This window comes from Scleropages formosus, chromosome 10 (assembly GCF_900964775.1).
Source record: "Scleropages formosus chromosome 10, fSclFor1.1, whole genome shotgun sequence".
NCBI lineage: Eukaryota > Metazoa > Chordata > Actinopteri > Osteoglossiformes > Osteoglossidae > Scleropages > Scleropages formosus.
The window spans coordinates 18190059-18202109 of NC_041815.1; the positions used below are offsets into that span (position 1 = coordinate 18190059).

Below are 12051 nucleotides of genomic sequence, written 5' to 3' on the forward strand. Positions count from 1 at the left end.
ACAGAAATTTTAATTTCTAAACTGTGCATAAACTGAACAGCAGTCTTCACTTTCACACTAAACCTATAAAGAAAAATTGTGCATGAAGATGACATGTTAGGTCCTAACACCTAAGGTTGTCTCAAAAGTATTTTAAATCACTTTTTTAAACATAGTGCCCGTATTAACATTTTAGGATCACAAAATGATTTTCTCCCATTGTTAAACCCAGTCTTTTCTCCAAAGCAAGATCTCATAATTCACTTTATTTACAATAATGGTTAAATCCCTGCCTCTAGGCATCACTTTGTTCCATCCATTAATGACACCTTTATTCATCATTCTAACATTTTATTGTTCAAAAAATATGACCTACAGACAGTCTGAAAAAACTACAATTGTTAAATTACATTAACATACCTCAAACAATCAAGTAACAAAAAAAACATTCAGACCTCAAAAGGCCAAAAAAAGCTTTTTAACAGTACTTCAAAAAGCATGCTATTCATGTCAATGGTGCCAGGTTCAGTGAAGAACCTGTTGAAAAACATTATCCATGAAAACAGAAATGGACACTGGGCATTGTAAGAGCAGTTCCATTTCTGCCCAGATAAAGCTCATGCATTACCACAAAGATATTCCATGGGGCCAAGAAATTCTTCAGCATGTTGCCAGGATCCTAGAGTCTGACACCACTTATTATGGATCCATGTTCCACATTCTACACATTTAGTTTAATTAAAAGGAGCAAAAAATTGAATAGAATGCAAACATTCATGTTGACAAGTTATAAAATTCTAAGCAATAATAAAATACATTTAAAACAGTCTGAAGATACTGCACCTGTCCCTACCACTGAGGAAAACCCTTTTATACTTAGCATTCACCACCATTCACAGGTAAATACAACTATCTGTGCTCATTTTAGGTTGCCCAGCTGTCAGACTCTCCCAGCCCTCACGATGTCTTCCACGGCCACTTATTGCTATACCACGGTAGGAAGGGCCGAGATCAGGAATCACAATCCACGTTTTGAACTGGACTGTGATGTTGGGAATGTGGAGGACTGCAGATCCAGGGTGAGGATGGCTTATTTGCGGATGGAGCTGTATGAGGTCTGGGAACCCAGGGCCAGAGGCTTGCTGGCATTCTTGTCCATGTCTGGCTGCTCAGAGCTAGTTTCCACAATTGGATCCTTGTCCTCTTCATCCTCCTCCTCACAGTGGGGAAGGTGGAAGAAAGACGTCAGTCCATGCAAGTCAGCCAGCTTATGGAAGGTGCGGAGAACCAGGACCAAGATCATCAGTCCCAGAAACAGGTAAACTGCAGAAAGTCACACATGGAGAGGGGGAGAGAAAAAAAAAATTCATTCAATATTTAGTTTCCTCTCAAGGGCTCAAAAGGCAAGAAAACTGCATACTGCAGTTGTTGCCTTTGAGACATTTAACTGAATAAACTGAACATTTGCTCTCCATAACCTTAACACAACTTTTCTAATGTGTAAAATCTGTTCAGAAGTAGTACTATTCTGACAGTTCTTTGCTTTTAAAATGTTTATTGCCAAGACTATTGACCAAAAAAAAAAAAAAAAAAAAAAAAAAAAAAAATTACAACCATATTTACACAACCAAAAATTCATGCAGAAGAATATTTTTTGGTATTGTATTCCATTCAACACTGAGTGCTGTACAAAAAAAAAAAAAAAAAGTTTCCATTACCCCTGTTTTAAGTGGATGATATTGCTTTACCATTATCCATGCATTATTAACTATTTGTCAAGTGCAAGATTGTGAAGGTCAGGGACCTATCCCAGACAGAGTACACCCTAGATGCCAAGCCATCACAGGGCAATCACACACAAAAACACCCCCAGGGTAATTCAAAGTCACCAATACACTTCAAACTCATTTCCTGGACTGCTGGAGGAAACCCATGAGAACATGCAAACTCCACAGACAGAGGCAGATTTGAACCCCTGTCCAAACTCAAAGCACACTCTCTGGGAGACACCAGTATGACCTGTTGTACCAGCATGCCATCCCTTCATTTGACATTTAAATTATATGATAGTTACAATAGGGATTATGTGAACCATGAATCATTTCTGTACTGGAATGTACCACTGTTGATTGCTGATTACCAGCTGAATTAAGGGCTGGCACCCTCAACAAATACAGTAAGATACTTTCTACTCACCCATGACAGAGATCTTGTAGAGGGACCTCAGCCTCTGGCCAGCCTGTTCTCCAGGAACATAGTCACCCAGGCCTATGGTGCAGAGCGAGATGAAGCAGAAGTAGAAGGCATCCAGGAAGGACCAGGACTCCTCAATGGTACTGAAGATCACAGATGGGATCACAAAGAAGCACAGCACCACTGTGAGCAGAAGAAACACAAAGTGCGCAGCGCTGGCTGTCTTGGGATCCCAGCCAGTCCACCGCTGGAAGAGTCCAATGGGCCTGTAGCTCAGCAGGTACATGAGCCTCTGAACGCATGCTGTCAGTACAAGCATTGTGAATGGGACCCCAAACAGGGCGTAGATGATGGAGAAGGCCTTGCCTGCATCGGACAGTGGTGTGGTATGTCCATAACCTGGGAAAGAGAGCAAGCGACACAGAAATGACAAATCTGCCATATTTTGCAAATATTTAACATTTGAGTTGACTGATTGAGAATTCATTTATTTCAAAGCTGTTCCAGCTGTTATACTCTTAGTGTCCTATTAGTTCAACTAGCTTTCTTATAAATCTGAAAAGCTTTTTTCATGCTTTTAATGCCAAGGCAGAATTTAAGCTCATCCAGGCAGAATAGATGGACAACTGAAGGTCAGATGAAAAAACTAACTCCTGTAAGTTATAATTTCTGAGCCAAAACAATGGGCAAAGCTGAGACTTGCATACTAGTATTATATTCTGGAAAGTATGCTCTAGAAAGAAGCCTTCAGGATTAATTCATTAGAACAGAACTAGTGACTAAAACTGACACTGCTGTTAAAAATAAATTTTAATATGGCTTTCCATAGAATTCATTAATAAAGTTTACACTCAAAACAGTGGAGATGATCGTAGACTTCAGGAGAAACACCTCAGCATTATCCCCACTCACCATCATGAACAGCACTGTGGCAACAGTGGAGTCATTCAGGTTCCTGGGCACCACCATCTCACAGGACCTGAAGTGGGAGCTCCACATAGACTCCACTGTGAAGAAGGTCCAGCAGAGGTTGTACTTCCTCCACCAGCTGAGGAAGTTCAACCTGCCACAGGAGCTACTGATGCAATTCTACTCCGCAGTCATTGAGTCTGCCCTCTGCACCTCTATAACTGTCTGGTTCAGCTCAGCTACGAAATCAGACATCAGAAGATTACAGCAGATAGTTCGGACTGCTGGAAGAATCATCGGCACACCCCCCCCCCAGCTCTCCAAGAACTGCACTCGTCCAGAGTCAGTAAAAGGGCTATCAAAATCATTCCAGACCCCTCACATCTAGGCCACTTCCTCTTCGAAACCTTGCCATCTGTCCAGCACTACAGAGCACTGAACACCAGGACAGCCAGGCACAAGAAGGGGGGAAAAAAAAAAAAAAAAAAAAAAAAAAAAAAAAAAAGTTTCTTTCCTTAGGCCATCTACCTCATGAACAGCTAAATCCCCCCCTAGAGAATAAACCAGTGCAATACATAATGCTATTTATAACTTTTTAATCACATATCTCTTCTCACACTCCCTTGCATTTGTAACTAGTGACTATTTTTGTATATAATATTGGGTACTGCATATTTTTCATCCCTTATTCACATACTCTATCTTCTCATCTGTCTTGTCACTGTCATTCTGTCTGTGCTGTGGAAGTTCCTGTCACCAAGACAAATTCCTTGTATGTGCGAACATACCTGGCAATAAAGCTCATTCTGATTCTGAAAGTAAGAATCAGAATCTGGGACCATCCTAATTATAGTAGGGGGCATGGTGGCACAGCAGGTTTGGCCTGTACCTGCTCTCTGGTGGGTCTGGGGTTCAAATCCTGCTTGAGGTGCCTTGCAACGTACTGGCGTCTCATCCTGGGTGCGTCCCATCCCCTCCCCTCCCCCCTCACACCCTGTGTTGCCGGGTTGGGCTCTGGCTTGCCTCGGGACAAGCAGCTTCAGTCAATGTGTGTGTGAGAAAACTTATTCATTCAAATGATGCTTTTCTCTCCAGAGTTAAGCTACTTACAACTATTTACCCATTTGTAGAGCTGGGTCACTTTTACTGGAGCAATTAAGGGTAAGTACCTTGCTCAAGGGTACTACAGCAGAAGGGGACATTTGAACCAGCAACCTTGGAATCCAAAGGCAGCAGCAACACTGGCAAGTATGCTGTGTATTTTAAGAAGCATATGGGCAGAGCTGCCAGCTATTATGAATTTCATGTGAATCACATTGGATAATTAAAAGTGTTACAAAACCTTTTCACTGGATAATTATGGAAACATTGGGGAATGTCTAGAAGATAACATTTGAAGTTTTTGGCAGAAGCAATTATCTCAATTTCAGTTGTGTGCCACAAGCAATGCTGCCTTTGTTAAGAAGTTGCCTGACAGGAGCTAAGACTGCTGGAATACAAAGCAGCCCATTCAGCCTCCAACATTTCTTTTACCCATATTGCACTCCTTTGTCATTTAAGTGTTCCTAAATTCTCTCCCCTCCTAGTCCTTATCGAGGGACGGCAGCATATACGGGTCTCTTCAGCCACATTTCCTGAATCATCCAGGAAACATCCATTCATAATCAATAACTACTTGTAATATGATTTCTACATTGTATAACAGTGTACACAGCAAAGCTCAACATCAGCTATGCAACACATAACTGTTACCGTGCCTGATGTTTTTGGGAATGAAGATGGAACTGAGCATTACAGAGAAAAATCAGTTGCACAACACAAAGTGGATAAGGTTTCCAGAATGCCTACATTTCTGAACTTGTTCTATCCATAAAGGGTGCTTTTTTAAACAACAAAATATTTTCAGACTTTGGAGCAATAGCTGGGAGACTTTGACAGATAATACATGCTGTTAAATACACTACCAAACAATGTTAAAAAAAATTCATGTTTTATATAACATAATCCCATCAACATCTGATTTTTTCCCCCCAATGCCCTCACTATCAGGCACCTCTTCCAGACTCACCTTTTCCCTGTTTTACCTCAGGTCTATTCAGATACCTCACCCATTATCTAACATGTCTGTCTCACCATGTTTGTTTGAAAACGTACCCTTTAGTCAAGCTATTTATTTCATCTAAGAATATTTATTCTTTGACAAAGGTATATGCAAATTAAATGATGCAGGTCTGCTGAACTGGTACTCTTTGTACCATGTGCGCTACTCAAGCATTCAGTAAGGTTTTTCTAATTTTGGCTGCAGATTGTGACAACTTTTTTTTTTTTTTTTTTTAAAATACATCAGACAAAGACACGACTGGGAGTTTACAGTTGGGTTCATAACCTGTTCATGTTGAGTCTCCCTCATATTCCTAGTGATGTCCACTCTACTAAACTATGTCAGACACTGCTTCATTAGAAGTCTTTAGTTTCACAAGCTGCTGTTTAAATAAGTTGGACATATAACTGTAAGCTATACAAACCTATGTGTATTACATTAATGCAAATTCTAACAAATATATACATACACTATGAATTATGACACTGCCAAAACATACAGGTGAAGTCAACTCAGTTCTGGAATCAGAATTAAATCCAGACATCACTTTTCGGTACTTCCTCACCCACACTGGTTTGACAGCAATGACTTATAAGTCCAACTGTAAACATCCAGTTGTGTTTTCCCTTACATTGTCTGATGCAAAAAAGTTGTGTTCTAAATTTGGCTGCAAACTGAGACCTTTCTGAATGCTTGCTGATTTCCAAAAGCTCAAGCACATGTTATAGAGAAGAGCAAGTTTGGTGAGTTGTTTGTATGGAAAGACTCTTAAGCAGCACCTTGTTCCTGACTTAAGCCCCCAAAAATGAAGCTAGCTATATATCATATAAAACTTACAAAATATTCAACACTCCTGAAATAAAATCTCCAGAACAAATGCAACAAAGCACTGCAGTTTTTTTTTTTTTTTTTTTTTTAAAAAAAAAAACCTTCACAGCCCCCACAACACAACACCTCAGGCCTTATCAAGGGTGCAATAAAATGAGGTGGACAAATACAGAAATCGAGCAGATTAAAATCTAGTTTGTGTTCAGCATCTGAGATTGGACACTTGAGGTACTTTACTCCAATAGTATGAGTAAATCATACAGTGCTGTGCCTCAAAAGTGAAAGCAGACTGATGTGTACAAATTGTACAGTATATAGCACAAGTTGCTCATCTGCACCCCAGATAGCAAGTTTCTGTCAAGCCAAGAGATATGATCTCTTGCATGTATATTTAAAAAAAAAAAAAAAAAAACACTTCCTCTGTGGCTCTGCAAAACAACATATTAAGAAGTTTAATGTTCTGTTAGTTATTGGGCATCACCTGTAAGACTATTTCACATGTTCTCTAGAACCAGTAAAAAGATCAAGCCAAAACCAGAACAGCTTTAAAAAGAAGCACATGGGAGAAGCACTGGGTAATACTGATTAGATGCTTTTGAGAATCTAACCTCATGCATACACTCGAAAACACAAAGACTCATTCAGCTGTGAAAAGCGATCCATTTAAGACTAGTGATCCACACTACACATGTCAGTCATGTCAGTTTGTTTCTTCTGGTCAGAAGTCCAAATCACTAACCATTCCTACACCATGTTTACTTGTACCCTGACAACAGTACACCGTGTTGTGAAAAAGATTTGCTCACCTACATAAATACATTGAGAACTCAGTTAATTACATCACATACCAGATACTACACTATCCTTTGAAGATAATACAGTATGAAGTTCTTATCTGCACTTTGAGTTCAGCTTCTATAGGGAAGGGTGGAAGAATAAAACCCACCCTTCTCACAGGTCAGTCCACTTTTTGGGACTACTGATACTGTCACAGACCCTAAACATTCAAATTAGAAGCTTGAAAATCCTTTAAATGTACCATGCATTGTTTTTTGCTTGCATTTTCATCTAACAGGATGTAGAGGGAAAAAAATAACTGTCGAGCAAGAGGTTCTCAGGGGATTGTGTCACACTTTCCATACAACTGCAGACTAAAATGAACGGAACACCAGAACAGTGCGTGGCCCATACTGAGAACGTGTAACCAGCAGGTTTCGGGATCATGTGTCAGGATTTTTTTTAATAAATAAACTGCAACTCAGATCATTCAGTTGCATCTACACTGAAAAATATCTTAAAAAAATATCCCAAGATGCAAAGGGACTGTAGACCACAATTTAAGCTCTTCCTCATTCACAAGACTTCAAAACCCAGTAATTTCCAAGTGCTGTTCTTCAGAAAAAGAGCTGAATAAGTCAATGTGAAAATGCCAAACTTTTCATAAGGATATTTAAAAATGTGGCTGTTACAGTTGGTGTGTGATCTGTGGTGAGCTATGAAATATTCTTCAGTGCTGCTTCCAGGTAAGTTTATCTGGTCTTTAAACACTATCATGTAAAGTCACAATGTAACGTCAAAAAAAAAAAAAAAAAACCCAAACATTAGGTGCCACTGATGAAATGTGGCATCACAAATCATGTCAAGCATTCTTGCCATATAGCCACTAAAACGACCAGACATTTAAGAAATGGATTCCAGAATTGAAACTGTAGCTACTTGTATCAAACCTGCTTTTCCAGAATTCTAAAACAAGAACTTACATTCTGACTGACTGACACACACGAGAGAAAAAAAAAAAAAAAAAAAAGCTGACTTCATCGAATCCATTTTCTAATTGAATCACTTTATACCCCTGGGTGGGTACGAAGGGCGTGTTTCACAGCACACTGAGGAACTCGGTCTCTCAGCTGTACCCGCCCGGTGTTTCTCTGGAAAGTACCACAGAGGACCGACACTCGTGAGGTAAAACAATGCGAATCCTGAGGTAAAACTGGCAAAACAGTCGGCGGTCCGCCGTTTTCTGGCGTACTTTTCGCACATTTAGCGCTGTTTTGCTGCACTCCACGTATACGCAGCTGAGCTCTGTATGGCGGCGGCGCTTACGTGTAACTTACTAACGCTGCCTGATCGACTGGATACGCTCTCGACTTCTATTCGAGCAAATTGAGCTCACTTTCGCCTATTCGAGTTCAGTCAAATCTCATCATCTTCGGTTGAGTTCAAAACGCGAGTCTTTCCTACTCCGTTCAACGCACAGTTAAACTTAAAGCGAATTAGTCCGCTTAGTTTGGAAAAGTTCTGTTTGAAAATCACTGACCACCACCTGTTGAAACAATCGGAATGTTGATGATCCTGACTAGTATAATTAAAGTCACAGTGAGTAATGAAACAAAAATGACTGAGACGAGTTTTATCTAAAAAGTAGTTTAGATGATAAAAAAAAAAAAACCCAACCGGCCATGTCCCGTCTGGGTGCAGAAGAAGTGTGCTGAGGAGGAGAAACAAAGAGCGCGCGCTCGCTCCCTCGCCCACTCGCTCGCTCACCCACCCACAGTGGTGACCAGTGTGTTGGCGAAGAAGAGCGCCGAGGCCAGGTCCCAGTTGGAGGCTGACGACGAGTTCCTCACGATGGACACGCCGTACTTGTTGGCCGTGAGGACGCGCTCCAGAAAGCTTTCCAGCGACGTCAGGTTGACACAACTGTCGTTGACGAACTGCGCTTTGAGGGACAAGATCTCGCCCCTGAGCCGCTCCTCCTCGGGCTCCTCTATGGCGGAGAAGACGAACGCTCCGAACAGGAGGTACACGATGTAGAAGAGGATAAAGCCCAGCAAGAGGCCGTAGGAGCTGAAGGAAGGAGACATCGCTGCTGCTGTTTGCCAGCTGCTCCCTCGACCTCTTGTGCTCTTCATGGACTCCACCTTTCTCCTCCCTTTACTTTTTTTTTTTTTCCCTCCTCTCTCACTCTCCACCCCCTGACCGCTCAGCCAAAGAAACACGCCTTTTGAAACATCGAAAATGTAATGTTTTTTTTTTTTTTTTTTGTTGCCCCGACTGCGTTCGGCGTACTTTAATACACAGTTGAGCACAGTTTTGTTGTGCTGCTGGTATTACCGCTTCTGCTGCTTCTGCAGCACAGTGCTTAAAAAACACCAGTAAAAAGTGTAAAGAAGTGAGAAGTATCGCATCCACGTGTGGATACGAAACAGGGAAATATACAGTATAATTATAATCTATAATGTATGACTTTTGCGAAGGTCACGTCTCGAGAACTGGGCATTCCTATACAGTTCCCAAAAGTTTATGCCCAGTTGTTCTCGAGACGTGACCTTCACATCATCATTCATGTCATTTACTTTAGACAAACATTACCCGAGATAAAAAGGTTTATTCGTGTTAGTGCAACTCTTTTTAACTCTGTACACTCTTCGTTGCAGTGGGAAAAGGGAATTCCATCTGCAGAATTAGTGTTATTAATAAAAATTGTGAAGCTGGTGATTTTTTAAACTGAAGTTAACCCGCGGATGTTCCATGTGATCGGGAGCGCGCAGCTCGTCACATGACCGCTTGGCAAGACCTTAGAGTCGGGGCTGTGAGTTTGGCATAGGAACGTGGGGTACTAGTGTCATAAACCGGGAGCAAACATCACTGACCTGCTGCACAGCTGTCTTTTTCAACCTCACTGTGCACCAGTAGTAACGCTGATGCCTCATTTAAGATGGGCTGTGGGTTCGGACGTGGGTTCGAATGTGTCGCAGTAGTCTGTGCAGAGTCTGCATGTTCTTTCTCAGTTTCTGTGCTTGCGTGGGTTTCCTCCAGGTGCTTCCGGTGTTTTAGATGACTTGGTGTCTCTAAATTGCCCTTTTTGTTTGTGTGTGTGTGTGTGTGTGTGAGAGAGAGAGACAGAAAGGGCGAGATTGGTATTTCTCAGATTTTTGTTTTCTTTTCTGCCATACAAGCAAAATTTAAGAGAACTCTGACAATAAAGTTCAGTCAAATGTTATATAGGGATATGCTCCTGACCACCAGGATCCTGCACTGGACAAGCAGTTAATAATTATGGTTGGGTGTAAAAAAAAGGGTTACTGATTTGGTGGTAACCCATTGGTTATTGGTTAAACTCACTGTTTAACACCGTAGTGCACATGGCAGGATTGCTTACAAATGTCACATATGTTTAGAGTACAAAATTTGTTTGGGATATGTAATGTACAGCTAAAGATGCACCTAAATCAACTGTCAGTCTTTACATCTCTGCTTACTGTCAGCTGTTGAATTTGGCAAACTGTATTTTACTTGCAGGCTCTGAATGTCACCTGTAAACACATAACATTCTTGTTAAGACAGATACCCTTTTCAGTAAACACTATGGTACTGTTAAACATTACACCCTATTATCAAAGACGAGTTCATTAAAACCAGCCCCCATTGTTATTAGTTATTACTTGTTCATTGTTCAATAACATTATTAACATCTACATATAAATTCATGGGGGAGGTGGTGGTGCGGTGGGTTTGATCGGTGATCTCGCTGTTTGGCAGGTATGGGGTTTGAGCCCTGCTTTGGGTGCGCAGCAGTTCAGTGTTTCTCTGTGTGTTTGCCTCCCCCAGCATACAGAAGATGGCACTGATAACCCTCTTCTGTTCTTCCCTTGCCATGAAAACCACGCAGGTGGTCACTGTGGGTCAGGTTTTACTCGACAGCATCAACAACAACATACAGTATATATTCAGGCTGTTAAAGGTAGGGGGGCGCGGTGGTGCAGTGGGCTTGGTCAGGTCCTGCTCTCTGGTGAGTCTGGGTTTCGAGTCCTGCTTGGAGTACCTTGTGATGGCCTGGTGTCCTTTCCTGGGTGTGTCCCCTCCCCCCCAGCCCTACGCCCTGTGTTTCCAGGTTAGGCTCCGGCTCACTGTGACCCCGCTCGGGACAAGCAGCTTCAGCCAGTGTGTGTGTGTGTGTGTGTGTGTGTGTGTGTGTGTGTGTGTGTGTGTGTGTGTGCTGTTAGAGGTTTATTTATTTTTATTTATTAATAATTTAGAAATGCTGTTTTACTAAAGGTTAATTAAATTCCGCTGCAAGATTCTGTAGCCTTAGAAAACTTTGTCAAAAAAAATTTTTAATACAGATAAATAATTTTTAAAAATTTTATAAGTTTGTGGGAATTTCTGAAGAGAATTAAAATTTAGTGCTGCTTTAATAATAGAACTGGTATTATACACACACACACACTTTCAGAACCACTTGTCCCATACGGGGTCACAGGGAACCAGAGCCTACCCGGTAACACAGGGCATAAGGCCAGAGGGGGAGGGGACACACCCAGGACGGGACGCCAGTCCATCGCAAGGCACCCCAAGCAGGACTCGAACCCCAGACCCACCGGAGAGCAGGACTGTGGTCCAACCCACTGCGCCACCACACCCCCGGGACTGGTATTATAATTTATTGTAAATTTATTGTAAATCAAAAGCATAAATGAAGTTAATAGCCAGTAGCCTGGCAGTGACCCTGTCCCACATCTACACCCAAACATGCAGGGCTACATGGACAGTGCAGCTTTATGGACTATAACTGGTCCTTAAAAACTTTTCTTTGTATCTTTATTGCCTGCCCATGGTTACACTCTAAGCCTATAAAACAACAGTCATTAGAGAACCCAGCAAATGTTGAATGCTGTTGTTGTGTTAGGTTCACAGTGCTGGACCATGCAGTATCTACAGTCATTTACTCAGTTGCTGTACACTGTTTGCTTTTAATGCTTTTACACCAAGTTAGGACACCGGGTACATGTGCATGTTAAGGCAGTCTACTCTTGAGTGCCTGAGTACAAAGTAAAAGGGTTCTGACAGCTTCATATTGATGTTTGAGCCATTGCCTGATAATCATAAGATCCGGGTTCAAATCCTTCCTTCCACTGTAGTACCTTTGACTACTTACCCTGAGTTGCTCCAGTAAGAATGACTCAGCTGTGTAAAGTCGTAATATTTAGTGGCTTTGAGTACAAACCAAACATTTTAAGTTGCCTCAGGAAAAGTGTCAA

At 41.5% G+C, this 12051-nt stretch overlaps 1 protein-coding gene across 1 annotated transcript; it reads right to left on the reverse strand.

Annotated features, from left to right (window-relative positions):
* Nucleotides 1-21: 21 nt before the first annotated feature.
* kcnk6 (potassium channel, subfamily K, member 6) lies at nt 22-8979 on the reverse strand. The gene is made up of 3 exons (XM_018742652.2): nt 8559-8979; nt 2176-2571; nt 22-1302 (listed from the first exon to the last, which is right to left on the reverse strand). The coding sequence occupies exons 1-3, from the start codon at nt 8920-8922 to the stop codon at nt 1070-1072; spliced, it is 993 nt and encodes a 330-aa protein (XP_018598168.1). The 5' UTR covers nt 8923-8979; the 3' UTR covers nt 22-1069.
* Between the last annotated feature and the right edge of the window lie 3072 nt (nt 8980-12051).